Source organism: Peromyscus leucopus, chromosome 2, assembly GCF_004664715.2.
Source record: "Peromyscus leucopus breed LL Stock chromosome 2, UCI_PerLeu_2.1, whole genome shotgun sequence".
Lineage (NCBI taxonomy): Eukaryota > Metazoa > Chordata > Mammalia > Rodentia > Cricetidae > Peromyscus > Peromyscus leucopus.
In genome coordinates, this window is record NC_051064.1 from 100,901,771 (window position 1) to 100,924,604 (window position 22,834).

Genomic DNA, 22,834 nt, shown 5'->3' on the forward strand with positions numbered 1-22,834 from the left:
GGGCTCCTGGGGGAAAGGGGCCTGCTGCTCAAGCTCCATGACCTGAGTTTGAGTCCAAGACCCATGAACTGGTGGAAGGAGGGAGCCAGTCAATGATTATTCTTTGGCCTTTATAAAGCATATTCTGTGGCACTCCCAACACACACACACACACACACACACACACACACACACACACTAAATTTTTTAAAAAGAGAGAAGTGCTCCCAGAGTAATCGGTGAGATGGCTCAGCACATGTGTGAGAACTAGAGTTCAGATCCCCAGCAGCTTTATAACTGCCTGGCAGGGTAGATGCCTGCCTCCAATCCTGGCACTCAGGAGGCAGAGACAGGGCATCCCAGAGCAAGCTGACTAGTTAGACTAGCTAAATATGTGAGCTCTTGGTTCAGCTAGACACCTTGCATCAGTAAGTGATGGTGGAAGACACTCCTATCAACACACAGCCTCTACATGCCTGTACACAGGATTGGAGGCAAAAAATCTAAACACTGTAACCCCAGCTCTGACAAGGGTCTCCTTGGCTGCATCACATCATGACATCACTATAAAACATGTGTGTGTTATAGACATGAATAACAACACACACATGCATGTAACATTTTTTTTAATTAAAAAGAATTGATCATGGAGCCCAGTAGTTATGGGAGGGGCTATGTGAAAATGGGGGTGGGACTGGCAGGTAGAACAGCCTGCCCTTGTTCCACACACCACCGTGCAGTAGCCTCTGGTTGAGTGTTTTTGTTTTTCCTGCATGTTCACCTTTACCACGAGTGAAATACATGAAAAACTAGTGACGAGAGATTTTTGTTGAATGCAAAATAAACAAATAAGCCCTTTCTGGTTTATAGAAATTTCTACCTCCCCTTCCTTCTGCTAGCAAATGTTAGAAAGCCTTCAAACTGAAAGAAACTTCATGAGGGACATCAGACAGAGGTTGGCACTTAGAGATCCAGTAGCCGTTTCATAAGGAACGAGCTGGACGGTTGGGTTCCGATAGTCCCTTGGCTGCAGGGAATTAAGGAGAGTCTCCCATGGTAGGAACTGACCCACTGCAGCTGCCCACAGTGAAGAAACTCTTCCTCCAAGAATGGCTGATGGGATCCATGCTGACTTTTGAAGACTGAACTAGAATGAACGTTATTTGATGCGATATGGAAATAATTAAGAAGAGACCACCTAAGCAAACATGATTTCTCACTAAAATAAGTCTAGATAATAATACTTTTAAATGCAACTTTTAAAGATGTAGATCCCAGGAAACTTCACTGGCTAATCCTACACAAACTCTTGCCATACATTGTTTGGAAGACAATTTAAATTCAGGGTTTTACTGAGCAAGACACTCTTCCATTCTGAGTTACTGGAAGGAGAATGCTTTTCCTTCTACCTAGAGTAAGAGAGGAGAAACATGGAGAGTGTCCTACAGTGAAATCCTGCAGGATAGTGAGGATGAAATGGAGATGGAGATGAAGGCTGTGTGCATGGCCCCTGTGATTAGTGGAGTTTGGAAAGCCTTTCAGAATTTCAGAGCTAATTAGGTGAACGCATGTGTTTTCATTATCTAGGTTTGTTTTTCCTTGTTATGTGGGATGTTTGCAGTTTTCTACTTTGCACCAACTCACACATTTTTGAAATTTTATAATCCCGTGCAGCTTTGGTGCTGGATGAAAGTTCGTGGAGGGCCACTGGCTAATCTTCTTAGGATGTTCAGCTGCTCCTTGCTAGAAAGTTACACAGAACTTGATGTCTTCCAAGTGTAGTTCAAACATCCAAAGCACTTGAGATTAACACTATGTGAAGAAACTTTAAAATATTGTACTGCAATTAATTTTAAATAACTTAGCACTGCATATATCAGGGGGTGGGGGAAAGCCATGATAGACTCCAAATGGAAACTCCAAAAAGTGGAATGATTCACTTAAATCATTTGCATCATTTATCATAAGGACATAGAAGCCCAAAATATGACTATTTTCACTTGAAGATATGTGAAATTTGAAAGACTTTACATTCCACCTGAACTCTACTGTGTTAATACTGGGGAGTCTACTGAAGGGACATTTTGGGTTAATCAAATGAATAGCTATATATTGAACATTTTGATTCTATGACCCAAAGACAAGGAGAAAACTGACTATTAATGTAGAAATTGAGATCCCATTATTTTGTAGATGTGTGTTAGAGAAAGTATTTCTGAAATACTTTTAACAGGATTAGGGGTATAGATTAATGGTACACTGATTATCTGGCATGCATAAGGCCCTGTGTTCCATTTTTCACACTATTTAAAATAATAGTATTGTTGAGGATAGAAAGATGGCTTCAGGGTTAAGAGTACATGCTGCTATTGCAAAGGACCTGAGTTCAGTTCCCAGCACCCACGTGGTGGCTCACAAGGGATTCAACAACCTCTTCTGACTTCCATAGTTACCAGGCATGAACTTGGTGCATATACAAACATATATGCAAAACTCATACAAATAAAATAAATTAACCCTGTTTTTTTAGAAAGTAGTGTTGTCCTAAATTCTAGGCTTACAGCTTGATTCAGTTCTTTATTCAGGAGCTTTTAAAACACAGTGGGTTTTGTTTGTTTGGTTTGGTTTTGGTTTTCTGGATGACATAATGGGTCAAGATATAAAGAGAAAGCGTTGTTTATAGGCTTGAGTGGTCGGGGTTGGCCAAATTACTGAAGATAAACACTTGCAACTCTTAGTGAGCTATTTGTGGTCATTGATAAAGTAAAGAAGAGATGGTCTTTGACTTCTAAGAAGAATTGCACGTGTGTTATTTCTAATTGTACTTACCATGAGCAACAGTGAGCAGGTACCTCGGAGCCCTTTTGGTGAGATGGGCCGCCCTGCCTTGACTGCAGCCAAACTAGCAATGTAGCTAGCTGCCAAGGATCTGCTCCAGGAGTAGAACCTGAGAGCCGAGAAAACTTTCTGAGGGCAGGTGACCTCCCTTGTTGCTAGCTTTTCCAGCTTGAAAGGTGAGAATTTACATGTCTAAGGCGAAAAATGGTTGATTTGAGGACCATAAAGTAGCCCTCTGAGCCCCAGTTGGCTGGCCTCAACCCACAAAGCATGGGCCTTTCAGGAATGCAGTCCTCTCCACACCAGACAGTCTACCCCAAAGCATCTATGGCGTCGTCATCTTCCAGGCTAGGCCCAGTTGTATTTCATAGCCAGAAAGCAATATTCTTTTACTTTCTAAACTCAGTTCTGTTTCAACAGAGCATCAGTCCCTGTGCATTCTAGCATTGCGCTATCTGCCACAGAACAGAAATCACATGGAAACAGCCAAAGTGATACACTTTGAAAATTGGCTCCATGCAGTGTACAGTTAGAGCCTGGTCACTTCCCATCACCAACAAGGCACGTCAAGTCGCACCATCCAACCTTCATGGTCTTCGGAGTCCCGTGTAGGATGAGTGAAGGGAAGTGAAGGGCTTCCCAACCCCACACAGCTAGAAGAGATGCCAGGAAGGGGCTGGAACCCAAGTTTTCTTGCACAAAACCCTCTGCTAAATTTGCCATTTCTGTGAAAGGGAGGACCCAGGTCAGATTAATGAATAATTCTTTACCTCTTCCACCCATGAAATTGTTACTGCCATACAAGTCTCTTTTTTTTTAAATTATTTTAATAGTTTACATTTACAACCATGCCAATTTTGCTGTGATCACATAGCATTTCACCTGTAATACCCTCTCCCTGTTTCACTAGAAATGATCGCCTCAGCCATTACCTAATGGTCAGGATCCAGACTCCTGTAAATAAGATTACTAAGGTACGTTTAGTTGCACAGAGTGCCACATCAGTAAAGAAATACACACAACTGTAAAAGTGCACAGCTACTTCTCTGCCTTGAGCTTCAGGAGACAGGATTCAACTGTGAAATGTTACAGAATCTCTTTTGCTATCGTTGTCCCGACTGACTCAGAGCACTGGGGTTGGTGTTTTACTTTTCCTCATTGTCTGTTCCATGGTATAGAAAGTGGAAGCTGTGTAGTAGGTGCTGAATTCACAGATGGGTGGATGAAATGACCAGTCCCAAAGACAAAAGAAAAGGAGCCTGTGTCATTTCAGGAAAATGGTCCCTTCCCATTTCTCTTTCAGCTAGAAGCAGTAGTGTGAGCATGGCTACCCTGCAGAATCTTTGGCTTGCCTCAATCTCTGGTTCCATCTCTCAGCAGTATGGGAACTCCTACATCCAGGGAGATGGAACCTTCGTGATTTTTTTTTCCCCAACTGCAGACTCAGCAGCCTTCTCAATTAAGTGCCTGCGCTTTTCAGACAAATCACTGCTGCTCCCTTCTCACTCACAGCTTGTCGCAGACTTATTTTCTGATCTGGATGTGTCAAAGGGGCCACGGTGACTTGAGATTAGGTGTCTCTTCCCTGCCTGCCATGCTTTCTGCCTGACTCTATTGGTGACTTCTCCATAACTCCTTCCTTCATTATTCCTTGTTAGGAGAGAAAATGTCCCAGTAACCCCTGCTATCTGGTCCCCCCCAAATTCCTAGGAAGCCCTACCCTGGGGGCAGGACCCTCTTCTTCCAACCTTAACTGGACTTTTAGACAGTTGTCATTATCTTTGTCTAAAGGTCATAGCTAAATTGAATAAGAGGAAAGCTGTGTTTTCCTGCCGATGCACAAAGGCAGTATTGACTTCCCTAATCCAGTTTGCTGAGGGGTGAGAGAATTAAATTAGATATCTAAGCACAGAAATTGAGAGCCTTTGAAAACAAAGATAAGGAGACAAGACTGTATTTTCCCTCTTCCTGGGAGCTCTGTGCTCCGGAGTTTGCAGGTATGCCATCCGATCCATGGCTCACATCGATCAAAACTGTGCCAATGCATATTTAATCAGCGAGGGGACCTGGGTGCATTATAGCCATCATCCCGATATTGAATGGACTGTCAGACTCTTCTGAACGCTCCACCCCCACTCTCCTCGCCGCCGCCCCACCCCTCCCCTCCCCCCCTCCCTCCCCCCTGCTTTGGGAAGCCTCTGCATTTTCTGAGAGGCTAAAAAGTTGCTTTGTTTTTAGCTGCTGATGCATACGTTGCCACTGAGGAGAATACAAACAAGTAGGGTCCTGACGTATTTATTTTGTCTACCAGGCCAAGCTACACCAGTCCAGTTCCTTTGCAGAGAGTTCTAACCCTTAAAAAGCAGAGGGGGAAAAGAAAAAAGAAAAAAGCAAAGGAAGATACCTCTTCTTATAGACTGTTTTAAAGAATGGCCTTGTTAGAAGTAAAAGGGAAAAAAAAGATTCCAATATAAGCCATAGGAGTACGGAAGGAATAACTTCTGTTATGTTGTTTGAACAGCTCTGTGTTCTTGAAAATCAGACTGGGTGTTGCTAGTTCCTCAGTTTGCTTTGGAGCTCGGGTTCACTGTCATGTCAGGAATCTGTCTCAGCATCAGGGAATCCAGTGACTGTGGAACAGGTTTTCTGCTTTTGCTTTTTCAAAGATTGGCAAATAGTTGAAGCTGTTGTTGTTTTGTTTTCTAAGTTTTGAAGGTTTTGTGGTGGCCTCCATTGGTAGGCCGTCTTACAATGCAGAGGTTTGGGATTTTGCCACTGATGGATTATCCCCGTGAGATGATGGACACCAGTGAAATCCAGACCTTACTGTGAGACAGAATTAACGTACCAGGTTTACTCAGAAGAAAAGGCAGCAGGCTGGGAATGCATGCTTGAGCCCCTGAAACTCAGTAGCATGGTCTAGCTCAGAGCTCTTGATTTTGGGGTAGCTTCTTGCTGATAAGGTCACCAAGATTTCCCTGCCTTGGTGCGGTTTGCTGCGGAGGCTCATAGGATGTCATTTGCATGCATCTTGTTACACAGACAGCTACAGCTACTACAGAGACTGCTTCCAGGTTCAGACAAAGCGTTGCCTGATAAGCAGACTTTACACACTAGAGTCTGTCTGGAGTAAACAACAGCAAGGAGAGCCTGACACTTCCATCAGTGAAGATAATTCCCCCCGAGATGGGAGTTAGGAGCACTTTCTTTAGAACCAGGTTTGTGATGCTGCTATACCAGGACCGCATCGTGTGTAGGTTGGGGTTGACTTTTTACGTGAAAAAGTTCCTTGGATGACACAACCTGGATGGCAGAAACATGTTGCTACTTGTGATCTGTAAATATCAAAAAAAAAAAAAAAAGGTGTCTGTGTGCTGTATTACTCAATCCATGTAACAGTCTTGTTAAGTTAAATGATTAATAGTGTACCCATTTTAGAGATGAAGAAATTGAGATACAGGAAATTATATAGCTGAGATTTTTTTAAAAGATACTCCCTTTTTTTTAAAAAAAAAGAAAAAAAAGCCATTTAACACTCTCTTCAATAGTGAAATACAAATGCAAGCACTTGTCTTCTCCTAAACTTGAATAGCATGCCCTCTGCAGAGGGTTCTTTGATCCTAAAATAATTCACAAACACCACATGTATGAATAATAGTACATAAGGTTTTAACTTGGTTGTGCATTGCTCTCCCTAGATGGGTTTACTTTTATGACATAAATGTCCATGGGAACCCTTTCTGCTTTAGATAATGTAGATGACGGTTGTCTTCGTTTTCAAGTACAGAGACAACTTTAGGAACCTGCTATAGAATTAGTTACACAGGGAGTTGATTACAATTCTGATTTGAGATAGTTTTATGGTAACATTTTTTACATAGACTTCTGTCTACCTACAAGTAGGTAGGTGGTCAGGTTGACTCAGTAATGGGAATTCTGATTTAAATCACAGGTCAACATTGCATGTCCCTATGTTCCTCTCATGGGAAAAATAGAGTAAGTATTTTAGTGATTTTTTTGGGGGAATAAATCTTCATCACAGGAAATGTGAGAAATTACTTCTATCTTTTCTGATCACTAGCTTCCTATCACTGGCTTCACTTACAACATCACAGGAAAAGATTCCTTGAAACCCACCTGTTATGAAGACTGACACTTAGTGAGTCGTGTTGTTATTGCTTCTAGAGTGAATGAATTCATGGCTTTGAAAGCTAAGAAATGACTCACCCTAACTGTCGGTTCACAATAGTTACTCCGTTTAATTTGTTCTCAACTTGTTAAAACTGCATCATTCCACAGCCTCCTCAGGCACATAGAATTTAACACATTGGAGGTGATGAGATAGTGACTCACTACTCACCCTAAACAGTCACATCATCATACACAATCCTGGCTAAACAGATGGGCTTCGAATACCAGCATTAATGCCTGAAGTCTAATTCCTGTAAAGTTACTATTTCACAGACTTCTTATTCAGAAAACTAGTATGAAAAGAAAAAGTTTTGAGGAAGAAAAATAACCCCGATTACACAGCAGTCTTATGTAGTCTTTGAAAATGCCAGTCACGGGTGTGGCTCGAGAGTGGATCTCCAGAGCAGCTGGCAGCCCCGGGGTGGTCTGGTGGACCCCTTCCAAGTAGTTGCTGCACAAACACAGCCTTTGCTCTCCATCGCATACAACATGTGCAAACTAGCCAGGCCCTTCTGGAGCTGGCTCTTCCCACCTCCCCTCCCCATTATGCAATCACTTCAGTTAGCACACAAGCACATAGTTCTAGCCCACTAGGAAGAATCACAGAGATCAAACTTTGTATCTTAATGTAAAGATACTGCTTCCTATTCAAAGAACCACGAAGCATTTCCATTCTAGTACTTAAGAAAACATACATGACATGATTTACCCTCCCATTTATCTATTTTAAGAACTAGGTCATTGCATGTTAATTTTTCATTAGGTGAGTCACAGTCGTGTACATGAATTGACCTGAAATATCGGTTTGGTTATTTGTTGTGCAGAAAGGATTCTGTACATTCTCTAGGAGTGTTAGTCATGTTTTTGTATTTTGAAGTTCAGACTTCGTGATAATCTTACAAAATTGTTTCTCCTTCACCAGACCAGGATGGATAACCTTCTGTTTAGCTGATTGTGTGGCGTTCTTCACTGCTTACCTCTAAGCCATGAGTATGCCTCTGCATGACCCGTGCAGTGACACTTTACATTCTCACATAAGCTTTCACAAATATCTCTTCTGAGTTCAGCCTTTAACATCTTGATCTTATAGAAATAGAGAGTATTTCTAAATGTAGTTTTACAACAAGAATTTTTTTAGTAGCAGCAAGAGACCAATAAGCAAATTGTGACGGTCATAAATGGCATCTTCTAGAGACTCTTACTGTAAATGTGTGACATCAGATCAAAGCAAAGTAATGCTTAACCTTGTGCTGTCAGTCAGGGACAGAGTGTTTCCTATTCTAACTATGCGGGTATAGATGATAGCACATTTAGCCTGGCTCTGTGATCGAGTACTCACCTTCTCAAACCATAAAGACAGAAAATTACCTGAAGCTTTAAAGTTGTTATTGGCTAAATTGTGGAAAGGCACTGTTGATCACAGTCAGAGCAAACACTCACCTCCTTTCTTTCACCCTGGGAATTCCCCCAACTCTTCACTTATTTTCAGGACAGTATCCATTCCGATCTTTGAATCTCTTTCAGTTAGATGATAGAGAACTCTGACTCTGGGACAAAACTTTCACTGAACTGGCTCATTTTTTTTTTCCGTGTCTGGATGCCTTCTAAGTTTCTTCTTACTGTCTTTCAGTTTGGGAGATTAAGAACTAGATATCGAATTCTAGCAAAGGCTTTGCAGGCTCAGCTTTAGTCAAATCACTGTGCATGTTGATAGCCTGAAACTTAGACTGAAGTGGTCTTCTAGAGACCAAAATTTGTGCGTTCATGGTTCGTAGACTTGTGTGACTGTTTCACTGGCTGAGTGGGAACTCTGCTGTACATTTAGGGTAGGGGAGGCGTGGACACTGCCGTGTGCCTGCTCTGCTCTACTCAGTTCTCGGTAGCCATCTTAAGGCCTGCAAGGCACTCTGTGGCCATTGGAGAACCACGCGTGGCTTCCCTCCCCTTGGTCAGTTGAGGCTGTGTACACTCAGGGCCTTCTGAGTGTTGGACAGTGTCCTCAGCTCCGCCTGTCCTAGCAGGTCACCCAGGTACTTGTCTACAGCCTGCTTCCACCGTGCAGTCTCCAGATAACCCCGTGTCAGAGGGGTGTGCCTCACCTTCCCTTACCGGCAAGTGGGATACACAGCAGAAACAAGAATCGGGAGTTTGTATCTTGAGTAGTTACTGAGCTCTGTGGCTGGGCCAGGCAGCCTGTCAAAGGGCCTAGAGAGAAGAGGAAGTGACTCGGCAGGAGCCTGAACCACCGCTGCACAGCTTCAGTCAGCAGTACCAAGAGAGAGGTGCGCACAGTGAAAGATGGATCAGAGGGGAAGGGATTAATTCTAGGTCAAGGACAGGGAAGATTGGCAATATGCCATCTTTGCAAGAAGCTTAATTAATATAAAATATAGGGACGTGACACCTATATTTTCCCCTCATCACTTTTACCACATTCACGTGGTTTTTTTTTTAATCGTTCTTTGCATTCTGCTAAAGGAGTGCATCTTGAAAGGGAGCAGACTGAAGGTTGTAGGGATCGAATATGTGTATCAGTTAGAAATTCAGGACAAGGTTCTGTCCTTCTTGTACAAGTTGTAGAAGCCGAGACCAATATGTCGACATGAGGATTTGTTCTGTCCTTTCTCTATGATTATATTGACAATGAACTATCTTTGAGTACTGCAGCAATATAGCTGTGGAGGCCATAAAAATGCATAGAGAGATGGCTACCAGTTCACTTAAGAGGTCTTAGCCGAGCTTTCAATAGGCAAACCCTGTCTATTTTAGTCTTAAATGTATGGTCATAAATTGTTTAAAACCAAAGGAAATATCACTTTTCAAGGTTAGATTGATGTCTGAGGTTTATTAAGCAAACAGCAAACAAATGCCTAGCTATGGGGGAGAAATGGATAGCTCTTACTTTCCCACCACAGCATTCCAACCCCATCATTTAGATACACTTTAAGTAGTATTCTTTGTAAAATTTAAGTAATATTCATTGTAAAATACAGATGTGTTGGCCCTTAAACTGGGAACCGTTAAAGAAAGTCACCACTCTGGTACATGGTGATTGGGGAGCTTCCTATGTAAGAGAACTATCCCACTTGGTACAAGTCAATTTGTTTTGGGGGTTCTACTCATTTCAGGTAGTCAGAAATCAAACAACCACACAATAATTGACCCAAACAGAAGGGCATGAAGTCTTCCCCTAGTTCTCTAAAAAGTATATAAAAGAGAAAAGTAAAATTATTAATTTTGATAGTATTTCAATGTAAATGCATCAGTTGTCTGTGGATAGAAATTCATTTGTAATTCTGGTCATCTGGTTGGCTCCGTACTTAACAGCATCTGTGACCTTTTCCATTCGAGAAAGGGGCTGTGTTTCCTCCTCGTGGAACAGCACCAGGATGGGTAGAGAATAATTATTCAAAGATTTAGAGCACTCGGGTTTTCATGTGGAGCCTTGGCTTTGCTTGAGCCTTCCTGGGATGGAATATTTTAGCCTGATGGCCTTGGGTGGTAACATTCTCCGAGTTTTGAATAACACTGAGAATTCATGCTCGGATCCCAGTTTGGCTAGATGCCTCTTCCAGTGTTTGTGTCTCAGTGTTCTGGGTGGTGCTGGACCCGTGTAGACCGAGACCGAGCTTTGCCATGCCGCTCAGTTCTTTGACGCTCGTGTCTGCTTGCTTTTCTGTGGCTGGGAATTTTAAGCTTGTATTGCTCATATTTACTGTTTCTCTAAAGTTAGGGTGAGGGAACAAATGTTTAAAACAAAAAGTGAACATAAAGATGTTTACTATAAGGTTAAAAAATGTTTGGGGCTCATTATCCCTCTTTTCTTTGTAAATGAATAGATAGTTTAATCCTGTTGTCTTTTGTGTATCTAAATTAATTGACAGAAAAGATGTTTTCCACTGGTTTATGGAGAAGCCTTAGTTAGAAAGATGTCACATCTACAAGTTCAATTTTAGCGAAGCTATCAAGAAGAGAATTATGTATTTGTTTGTATGGTTTTACAGAAAATGTTGTGTTTGGTAAAATTTTATCTGTTTGTTTTGTGTGTGACCAAAAGGTATTTCCCTAAAATAAATTGAGATACTTTGCTTTAATTTTATGTAATTAATGGTTTAAGTTTTTTCTAAAATAAAAAATAACAATGGTATGACTCTTTTTAAACACAAATAGTTTTGAAATGTTTAACTTTTAATTTTTAATGAAAAAATCATAGGATTTTAGAAAAGAAATTTCTTAGAAAAGAAATATAGTAATTGGCTATATTTTAGATGGTCTATTATAATACTAGTTTCTGTCATTATAATTTCAAATCCATTATGATTTCTGGTTTTGTCTATTGTAACAAATGACAAACAGCAATTGTTATGATATGATAAAAGTTCTTATGCTAGATTTAAATTTTTAAAATTAACCTTTTTAACACTTCTGTTCTTTTAATTTTTGACCCGACAGAATTTTTTGTCGTATTTACCAAGTTAATAATGTCTGTAAATTCTAAAGTAGACATAGCCCTTCTAGTACTCTCTTACGATTGAGATACTTATTGTCTCAAAGTGGGGAGTCTTTTAACATCGCAGCTTAGCATTTCTAGGTGAAAGGTCCCTGGGAGTACCACTTCTTTGTGCAGGCTCTCCAAAAAAGAGAAGGGATGCTCTAGCTAGGTCCCAATGTCCTGACCCTTTCGGTTGGTCATGGTTACATGCTGTACCTCTTGATTGTGTATTGGCTTCTTGCTGAAATGCAGTCGGATTAAAGATAACTGATTGTAAACCTGTGACATCAAGGTAAAGTTAGGATCCACTCTTTCTACAGATATAGAGCTTTTAATATTTTTATTTCAAGTAATTATCAGTGTCTGTTAGCCTAAATGTCTGAAAATGGTTTATTCTCTTTGAGATATGTACCTCAGTTTTCCTCTTTTCTCCCAAACATATAACTACACTTGCTTCTAATTCTGTGAAATTCTTTTGAAAGTTCATTTTATCTCCTCCTGAAAGTAAGTGTTGTTTTAAGCTATTCTACTTAGATATTAACTTAATGGAAATATTTTTTAAGTTAAAAAAATAATGTTTTTTTTTTTTTTTTTTTTTTTTTTTTTTTTTTTTTTTTTTTTTTTTTTTTTAAGAAATCAATTAAATTCTATAAAGGTTTACCAGATTCTGCTTTTACTAACAAACCCTTTTGGGCTTCCAAGATGCCTACATCAGTAGGAAAACATTTGTCCTGTGGGGAGCTTGCGCCTCAGAAAGCCATGTCTGGACACTGGTTACTTGTAGCACATGCACTAGAACATTAGAACTTTGGAATTGAGGGGCATGAGGCTACAGTCCATGCTGCCATCTGGGTTTTTCTATACCAGCCTCAAAACAGGTCCTTTATTATGATCAGAATCAAGGTTCAGACATGTGTAATGGAGGATGGCGCTCTTATCAGTCGTCAGGATCTAAGTAATGAGGAAGTGGGTTTGGAACCACCTTCCCATTGGAGAATGCTCCTCAAGAGCTTCTGTGACTGAGCTAGCACAGAGGAAACTACAGGAGGCATAAACAAAACTGAGCATTTGTGCTCAAGGCTCAGGCACCCGCCCCCTCCCACATTCCTTCTCCCGTCTTTTCATTCATCCTGTCATTTTTCTGACGTTCTCATTCTTGGTTTGGAGGCTGAACCTTTTGAGAAAGTCTGGCACCTCTGATCCACTTTCTCTCACAGATCCTGTAATTTTGGCTGTATTTTTTATGTTTTTCAGATTCAAGTCAATCTGAAAGTCCCAGCCAGCCAAGTGACGCTGACATTAAGGACCAGCCAGAAAATGGTAAGTTTAGCATGGGACTCTGGCTGCTGTACCAGAGTCCACAGGAGCCAGCAGCCAAGGCTGCCCTATGAGCACTCACAGCAAGAACTCTGAGGATTCAAAGAGAAAACTCAAGAGGCATCCTAGCAGCCTTAGACCCCACCCCAATCCTCCACAAGGGTCCTCACTAGGACATTTAATTCTCTAGATATGTGAGAGGAGGCCCAGATTCACCAAGGCACATTCTTGGACAGCATGAAAGAAGGACCATAAACTTCTGGTGTCATTTTAGAAGAGTTTTCTTCAAAATGGGAAATGTCCAAAGATGTTCATTAAGATCATAGGAGAACAAGCAGTCTTCAAGATAATATAGATCTTATCCCTTTGCAAATGGCCTTAAGAAAGCACCGCATCTTTGAAAGATTTTTCCCTTTCAATTGTCTGAAATAAAATAGCAAGAGAACATGAAATGCCTCAGTTGTGTAAACAGAGCAGTTTGCTCACCCACTCTCCTCTCTTTCCCTGCTTGCAGTACTGGAGATTGAACCCAGAGCCCCCATGTGCTAGGCAGGTCCTCTACCACTGAGCCACATCTCAGATTCTAGGTGAAGTTACTGTTACAGAGACCTTTCCCAGATGGAAAACACACTTTAAATATAATAATATCCTGTGAAATGTTCAAAATTTGTGATCCACACTGCAAGGATGAGAAACATAGTCATAGATTGGAATATTAGATTGAACAAAACAACTCATTTAATAAAACCGGAGATGTAAACCAGCAGTCTCTATCATAGGTCAATATATAGATATCTTTTTAAGTCCTCAAGTATAAGACCAACCTCTGTAATATTAAAACAGTTAATTAACCTCTCAGGGTATTCATTTACTTATCTAAAATAAGATACTATTACCCTAGTGGAAATTAAGTAAGGTAATACATTTAACATGCTTACCACAGTCTTTTTCAGTGATTTTATATTAAATAAATAAAATGTTAATAATGGTTCAGGACTTTTCTTCCATTTTCCTTGCCCATATAATGCTGTCATTCTTTGCTTTTCATCTCCTGCTTCATGAATGAGAGTTCCTCTCCGCTTCCTCCTTCTCTCCTTCTGTTCTTCATTTTTCCCATTTTTGATCTCCAGTTGATTATCTGGAAAGGATAGGTAAACTGAACTGTTTTGGGTATGGTGTCCTGGAGGCTCACCTTATCACATTAGACATCCTATCATTAGTTGTTCAGAACACTTTCTATTTTGTTAACCCTGGAAACTCTCTGTTACAATTCTCCACTGTGACATTAAATGTGAACCAATGATCCTTATTCTCATTCTGGTATTGGGTGAAATTTCCATCAAAGTTTTTTGATGAAGAGGCAGTTAAGGAAAAATAAGGGAGAGCTCTGCAGAGTAGTTTCTTAGTGCCAAACAGCTGCATTTTGCCTTTCATTGGCCATCTATACAGCAATATTTATAGACTTGTTTCTTTCTTTTTGGCCTGGCTGGTGATGCCTTTAAAGTCCCATTTTTCATAAATTATATTTGTACTCATCTGCCTGAAGATGTGTCCAGAGATACTTTATTTTTATCTTAAAAACTGGAAAGCTAGGGGGTGTGTAGCTCACATATTTAGGTCTGGATACCCCTCCAGCAGGTCTGCGATTCATCTGTCTTCATAAAATGGCCGGCAAGCTGTTCACATGCAAATATAAACCGAGTGGGGAGAGGCCTGGCATACCTCTCTGGAGCTGCCTACAATACCGATAGTGTGCATTTCCCAGCCAAATATCATCCCATGACGCAGCCCACTGTTTCGGCCAAAGGCATGGTGAGACAAGCCAAGTTCACTTTTAACCGGGCTGACTTGGTGCTACCTCAAGGATTCATGAGTGTGAGTTCGAAGAAAAGAAGTGCTTATATCTAAGAGATAAAGTAACAAGTTGCCACGTTTCCAGCTTCAGTGTATTTTTGTTAAAGAAGAAGCCGTTGTGTCTTAGACCTCTCTACTGGAAAAGGTCAGCACACCCCTTTCCTCCATCTGCCCTTTGTCAGCCTCACAAAATATCATATTTTCTTCGTTAAAGACACAAAATCACAAAGGGAGTAAATGAAGACTTTAGGGCAAAGTCTTCAGATGCATTAGGTAGCTTGTTCTCTGTGTTGCCTTGATCGACTTGTGTCCTTCTTCATTGCCCCAGCCTATGAGCATGAACATGAGTTTCTGAAGGGTATCTGGTTTCGCTTTGAAAGGTGAAACTCTTTTAGGTGTATCAGTTAAGCTCTATGAAATTCTGGAATCTTGCTGTGTGATGGTGTGACAAAATCTGTTCTTCAAATGAAGTGGGAACGCATTGTTCTTTCCCTATAAATATACACACAAGCACGCAAGGGAAAACAATCTTTTTCTCATCGCTCTTGAGAAAGGTAATGGGAAGCAAATGGTATTTCCTGTGTAAACTGTGGAGAGTGAACAGACAAATGGTAACATACTGCTTCATCTACAGCCGTCAACTAGGCCATGCAACTCTAGCTAAAGTGGATGCAGCTGTCTTTACCCTCTGCCTCCAGTCTGCTGTGTTCTGGAGAATTTTGCTTTCTTTACTCCTATTTTCTTAGGACTCAACTGTGAGAAAACACAAATCTTTGTCCAATTAGAGCCATAGATGGAAAGTTTTTAAGAAATTATGTGGAGCCCAGAAATAAAATACCAACATTTCTGAAACTCAAAATTGATATAATCTAATGGTTAAAACTGTCTCTGGAGCCAGACAGACCTGTATTCAAATTAAATAGTAGCTGGGTGAGTAAATGAGCTTCTTCCATTAACTTGATTTTCTTGTAAGCATACTAAAAATCAAAGAAGCCTACTATATGAGTATCAAAATGAGAGCATGGGTAGGAATAAGACAATGCCTCATTCATAGGAAGAGTCCAAAGGTGTCCCAAGTAAGGCTTGCCATAAACATCAAACACTATTCAAGGTTCCCAAGCTGGAGTCCCGGGGCCAAAGGGATGTGGTCAGAAATCAACCAGAACTACAGGCCATCCTCTGTAGATGACCTCTAAGACATCTAGCAGTGAGTTCTTTCTTAAGTCCCAGAGCATACATCTACTTTACTGTTTAGCTCTGTCCTCGTTCTGTTGGTCTCCCATGGGCTTAAGGACTAGTGAATGGAAGAGGTGATTCAGAGTTGCTGGGACCTCAAGGTGGGTGTGTTCCAGAAGGAGGCATCCTAGAAAGAAGGAACGCTACCTAGATTTCTTTAATATTAGCTAAGGTTTTTTTTTCCTCTTGGGGCATAAAACAAGTAGAAGCTGTAAAATGGTGTAAATTGTGTTGGGAATATAGCTCAGTGGTGGATCACTTGCCTAGTGTGCGTGAATGAGTCCCTGTGATCAATCCCCAGGACCATAATAAAAAGAATAAAGAAAAGAAAGCAAAAGAAGCAAACCAAAATTAAAATAACATCCTCGTCCTTCTCCCCCCAAAATGCAAACCATGCCTGTAAACTGACTAAGGTAAAATTCACGATAGATTCATTTTAAAAAGATCTTGCACAGAACCTAACTCTTCACCTTGAACATACAGAATAAGGGTATTTATTTGCTTAATAAATAAAATCAGTATGTTGATAAAGGTGTTGCCATTACATATATATATATAGTGTATTCCCTCGCTGTTTAGTTACCATAAAGTTTTTAGGGAGGAGGAGGAGCTTCTCTGGAGAAGTTGAACATCTAATTTGTAGGTGGGGAAAGACACATAGGCAGAAATATCTAGATTTAACCAGTTGTTTCCGAACCAAAGCTAGAGTGAGTGGATCAAGCTTCGCTGCCCCAAAGCATGTGTGGTTGGCATTGTGTATGTTTGATTGCTGAAGGGAATACAATGTAAATGAAGCGTGCAGCTCTGATGCATCAAGTCCATCACTTACGAGGGCAAAGCTTATGAGATAGCATTTCTGCTTAATCAAGGCCCCGTTCAGTTGGGCCAGAGAGAATCAGAGTCAAGTCAGCACAGGCAGTCCTCAGACATGTTCCCCACTGGGTCTTACCAATATCAATGAAAGCACTCAGGAGTAAAAATGGGAGGAGCAAAATTCCGTTGCCAGAAAGAGAAGGATTATGTCAGTCTCATTCCCCTTACCTTAGTGATACCAATTTTTTTTATTTTGATATGAGAATCCATGTTAGTATCGCGGTCACTGTCTTTCGGTTTAGCGGCACTTGTTCCTCTCCAGCAGCTACACCATGTTGCCACATCAACCCTCAGATGGGCCTGTGCAGGTAGGGGAAAGCCATAAATCATGACACTTGCCCCAGATTTTGAAGTTATGCAACTCGACCTGCCAACTGCAATATTGACTCTGGCTGTTTTTTACTTGTTTGTGTTTTGACTCCAGCTTTTATGTTGACTAATTTTATTTATTCCAGTCCCATCTTGAATTGTTAAACTCAGTATCACTGTTAAATGTTACTAGATGAACAACGAAAAGACTGATCTTTATCATAATTGTTACTATTTTATTAGTTATCATTTTCACTCATTTCTGTGTTTATTTTGAAAATTTTAATGTTTTCCAAACGAGTTGTAGAGATACTGACTTCCTAGCCTAAGATTTATATGTAGGATTCACTTTGTAAGTTGGGGGTGAGAGAAGAAAACTATAAATTTCTGTTTCTCTTTTGGATAAACATTTTTTTTTTAATCTGGTAAATGTTCTTTTAAAAAATCAACTTAATATTTTCTTTTCTCTACTTCTTCCACAAATATAATAGATGTGTTACAATATTAAATCACAATATTAATAACATTGAAAAAGCAGAAAAGTCAATTAAATATTTCAAACTGAATAAATTGTGACTTCTGGGTGGACTTCTTACATTAGGCTGGTTTTGGTGAATGTGCCATTTTTAGGTCATTTCAAGAACTATGAAGGCAACACACCCTTCCAGCTTGCATTTCACTGGCAAAGCAGGAGTGGTCTGGCACCACTGACTTGTAAAGACAGTCTATCGATATTTCGTAATTCGCATGACTTTCTTTGACAATTACCTAGCAACAGTTATTCTCTGCAGTGTTCTTCAGAGGACTCTGCAGGGACAGACACAGTAGAGTGACCACCAAAATAGCAGCAATAACAGTAATGATCAATATTCTAAAATATGTAAAGGCCCCAACTCAGGGAGACAATATAGTCTAAATGCCTGCTGGTCTTCAGCTCTATGTGATTAAGTTCTGACTGATGAATTTTCAACAATGCGATGGAGCCAGTCTCTCTTCTTCAAAAGACCAGGAAACTAAACTATGGCTTGGTCTGAAGTCAGAGTTTGAAACTTGATGAATTCTGAATTCTTATGTAACTTCAGCATGTGTGACCCATTGTAGTCTTCTTAGAAATTCCTGTAAACTTCTGGGTGTTGTCTTGGGAAAGATGGGTGAGGCAATAGAATGGCTGAGCTTACACAGCATCCAGTGTAGAAAGTGGAGGAAGGGGTAACTCTCAAGAAGTGGCTGTACCCTCACACACTGTGAGCAGTTTATTGTCCACACACAGAATAACTGGATGTGTGGGCTTTAGCTCTGTTGGTTGATAGCCAAAAATTCCCTGATTATCAGATTCTGAAATGGATGAGCAGGTGATCTGTTTTTAGATATTTCCCCCTCCCCCATCTCTAACTTTTTACATAATTACAATTATTTAATTACAAGGGGAAGAAGAGAAAACAGGTTTTCTTTTTGTTTCTCCAATCCATTTGTTCCTGTGTCTCATAAGAGACTCAGGAGTGCCCTTTTAGTGTAACATTCAAAATAGGAGAGTGTTTATAATTTGTATGGGGTTGTGCAGATATACTTACTCACAGATCTGGATTCTAGCATTTGGATTAAGGGGGGGGGTCATCATCAAGTCAGTGCTGTAGAAGGTTCACCTGGTGCTTGGCTGCAGCTCCATTTGCTATTGACGTTGCCTGTGAGCTGAGCCTGGAGCTAGCATGACAGGACCCTTTGATGGAGATGCCATTAAAAGGACCATTTCTGATGGCCACTTTCCCATACTTCCCCATCAATCAAATATCAGCCTGGTGAAGTATCAAGGGGCCTAGTGGAGTCAGGAATTGTGTATGAGCCTTTCCTGACACAGACAGATCATTTCTCATTTGTCATTTGAATGAGAATTTGTTGTTTTGAAGCATGCAATGTTATTTTTTTGGAAGGAATAATCAGTTTATGGATAATATTAATAAATGGAATGTGATATAAATAATGTATTTGGGGATTTGGAGGTCACTAATCCAGATTGATTAGTTGCCTGCCAGGAAAAATTCATGGAAGCCGCAAGGATTTTGGCACCTTTTCTCACTCTATCTTCCTCATTCTTCTTCTCTTCTTTGGGTTTTACTCGGGTCCTAGAATCTCTGTTTCCCTGGCATGAATTTGTTGTTAAGGAAATCTACTGAGATGACTCCAGCACGGTGGGAGGAGGAGGAGCGTTGCCTGCAGAGTGCTCTGCTCCATCTTAGTTGATAATTTCTGTACTTGGTTGACTTGAACCCAGAGGGAGCCAAGGAGTCTCATGTGCCTCATCCACAGGCATCATATGGCAAATATCCAAAAAGAGAAGTATAAAGAACACTGTGGCAAGTCCGAGCTGGAGAGGAATAGCCCTCCAACAATCTTTCCACACAGAAGGCATTAGATCTCCGTAGGTATTTTACAACCAGAGGGCAAGCAAGTACTTGTGTGCTCAGAGATGAACAAGGAGAAACTTTGGAACAGGGCACATTAGCAAAGGAGAGCTATCGTGGAAAGCCAGACACAATCATCTGTGAAGAGAGTATAAGGCCGAGCGACTTGAAAGCTCGTTCTTCAGTTCTCAGAAGCCACTCAAGGGAGAGTCTTCAGAGCACATTCAGACCATGCACTTAGGAGTGTTGAGCCAACCCAGACATGCTTCTGACATCCTGTTCTTGAGGACTTGACAACCTAGGAAGGGGAGCAAAAAGGAAAGATTCATTCACTCATGCATCAGATCATTGTCATGTGCATTCTGAGTCAGGGATGATTTTAGCAGTGTGCAGATCAAAGCAAAGTCCAGGGCTTACCTTCTTGGCCAAGAAGACTAACGATAAACTGACTAGTAGACATGTAATGTGACAAGTAATGTTAAATGCTATGAAGAGAAGTGAAGTTGGATGAGGATGTGTTACTATTATAAAAGGTTCAGAGGAAGGTCCATCCTGAGATGTTGCCATTTGAACTAAAACCCAAAGACTAAAGAGTAAAATTTGCTATTATTAGTTACTTCTATCTTAGTAGAATGGAACAGTAAGAAAGCTGGCTCTGGGGTATGTATGTAGCACATGGGATATACTTATACACACAGTCTTCATTATTTAAGCCAAACTCTGTACGTTATCTGGTACCTCGTCTGTATTCTGTACACACTCTGTGGAAGTTGCCGAGGTAGCCATGATAGTGGTGTGTGGGAAGGTTTGATTAGTCTACGATGACTTCACCGATCACCAAGGGTCAAACCACTGGAATTTAACCTACTAAAAATGAAACCTGAGGAGACTGCTTCCAAGTTCTGTGACGTTTGGTACCTTGCCCAGCAGTTGTTTTGGAACAATGAGCCAGTTGTCAAGTGCTGTCAATAGGTGCAGTAGAGAGAGCTGAGAGTCACTCAACCTATGAAAGTAAGTGTAGAAGTTTAATCAGTGGGATATCAATTGAATACACCACTGGGGCCTTATGTGAGTCACTGTTGAAAGAAAAGGCAAAGAAAGTGTGTTTTTTCATAACATCTTGCTATTGGCAGACTCTCTGCCTCATAAAAGATGACGAGTATAGAAAAACTGTCAAATCCTACAGCTCTGGAAAATTCCACTTTCAGAAGTAGAGTCAAGAAAGGCATTTCAGGTAATCTGGAAGTTAGAGGATTCCATCTTTGCAATAGGGAAAGCTAAGTCTGAGTGTTTTGTTCAGTGTATTAATTCTTCAGGACTAGTTTGCTTAGATTAATAAATAAGCTGGTCTGAATATGTTAGATTAACATAAAGTTGACCCTTTTAACATTAAAAATGAGTAATGGTCACAGACTTAATGGAAACAGTATTGGGAAATAGGATTAAATTCTTTGGGAATCTAAGGCCAAATAATGCAAAAATAATAATTTTTGCTTTTAGGATCATAGCTCACATTCCTTAAGGGCTTTTCGTGTACCAGGGTGTTCATCCACGTTCTCTAAGAATAATAGGTCCTGATGGGATTCAGTCTGAAAGACATCATGGAGGAGAAGGGAGAGCCTTCAGATTGTAATATAGCCCCATTGCCTGGGATGAGGAGCGGTGGTCTACATGTAGGGATTTATGTAGGAAGAGTCCCAGATAGCAGGGAGTTTCTAAGGAACTTTTGTCCAGGACAGTGACAGTCCTTGAGCCAAAGTCACCAGTTGACTTCTTATGTCCCTGATGCAGGAATGGGTCTGCTCAGTGTCTTCCCCCCTCAGTCATTGGCTAGGGGCAGCCTGAAGGAAGTACAGCCTCCAGATGTGCTGGGAGTCCTGAGGAGCAGCAGCATGGTCATCAGGCACTGATGATGGTCTTTGTAGCAATGCTCTGATGGGCTCACTTGAGAAAAAGTTCCAAGAGTTCTACATGTGCGAGCTTATTTAATCCTATTTCTACAAGTGGATGCTGTTAGTGTGTTCATTTTACAGATGAGGACACAGAATTTAAATTATTTGCCCATAGTCAAATATTCAAAAATCATTCCAACTCCCTCCAGCTGCAGTCTGATTGTTTACCCATTATACATGGTATTGATTTATAATGTGGGGTAAGTAATTTAAACTCTTAGGCGCTTAGTTTTCTGTGTCAGAATTTCCCCCAAGATATTTATTTTGTTGTTGTTATTGGTTCTAACAGTGTCAGTGCCTTTTGCTTCCTGTTTGTTTCTTGGGATGGATAGTCATCTCCTCCTCTCCTCTCTCCTGTCCTCCCCTCCACTCTCCTCCCCTCCCCTCCCCTCTCATCTCCCTAGATGCAGTTTTATTCAGGCAGCCACAGGCTTCACTATAACCTTAAACTGAGAGGTCAGTTTCTGTGAGTGTTGCATGTATGCATGTTTGTATATATGCAAACGTGTTGACGGTACCAGTACATGCAACTGTTCCCAATAGATATCCAGCAAATGGAGCCCAGTAACCACCTTATTGTCTCATGGGCATGAAGAAGTGTCTCATAGTGGACATCTTGATTTCATTTTTGGCAAATCATATTTTATGGAAAAAATGTATTCTTATATTTTAGGAACATTCTTCAAGGGTTTTTTTTTTTTGGAGGAAGTCAAATATTATGAATGTATGTTTCATTAGTGGATATATTGAAGCATTGAACTAACTTTTCACTTGGCTTTCTTGCCAGAGTTGGATAGAATTTAAAATGGGGTTTGTTTTAAATATTTAAACCAGGTGCTGTTATGTTTGTTGGATGGCACAAAACAGTTACATTTGCCAGTGAATTTGAAAGTTCTTCAGTTGCAAAACATGGAAGAATGTAGTTTCATTGAAAATATAAAATGTTTATTTCCAGGCCATTTTTTTGAGCAGTACAGTAAGAATTTTCACCTTACCTCTTTCATTTCAGATTTGTGAATTATTTAAAAGAATTGGTTAATTCTCCATTTCCAGTGAGCAAGACAAAGTTCATTAGGATATCTGACTCCTGGCAATTCCCACATTCGCAGATCATGTTAACTCCATGGAGAGGTTTATCTTCTTTTGAAATTGCAAATGTTGTCTAAACTGAAAGCTCTTCAATTGAATGCCTCGTTATAGCTTTGGACCCTAAGTAAGAGCCTAACAACAGAAGGGGAGATGGATACATCGCCCATTCTGAAATGGCTGCACAGAGGAGCATGTGTTCGTTCAGCTGCAGGATTTGCAGAATGATGTTGTGGGACTTTTCCCAGCAAACCTTAGGTAGCCCAGTAGTTAACAACTATTGCCCCTGGAAGTAAGGCAAAGGGAAA

General features: G+C 40.6%; 1 protein-coding gene across 7 annotated transcripts in view; it reads left to right on the forward strand.

Annotated features, from left to right (window-relative positions):
• Positions 1 to 22,834, forward strand: part of Nfia (nuclear factor I A) — a 542,815-nt gene that overhangs the window by 367,538 nt on the left and 152,443 nt on the right. For all 7 annotated transcript variants that reach the window (XM_028870284.2, XM_028870283.2, XM_028870288.2 and 4 more), the window contains exon 3: positions 12,755 to 12,820. In XM_028870284.2, the coding sequence (XP_028726117.1) occupies positions 12,755 to 12,820 (66 nt within the window). The remainder of the gene's footprint in view (positions 1 to 12,754; positions 12,821 to 22,834) is intronic.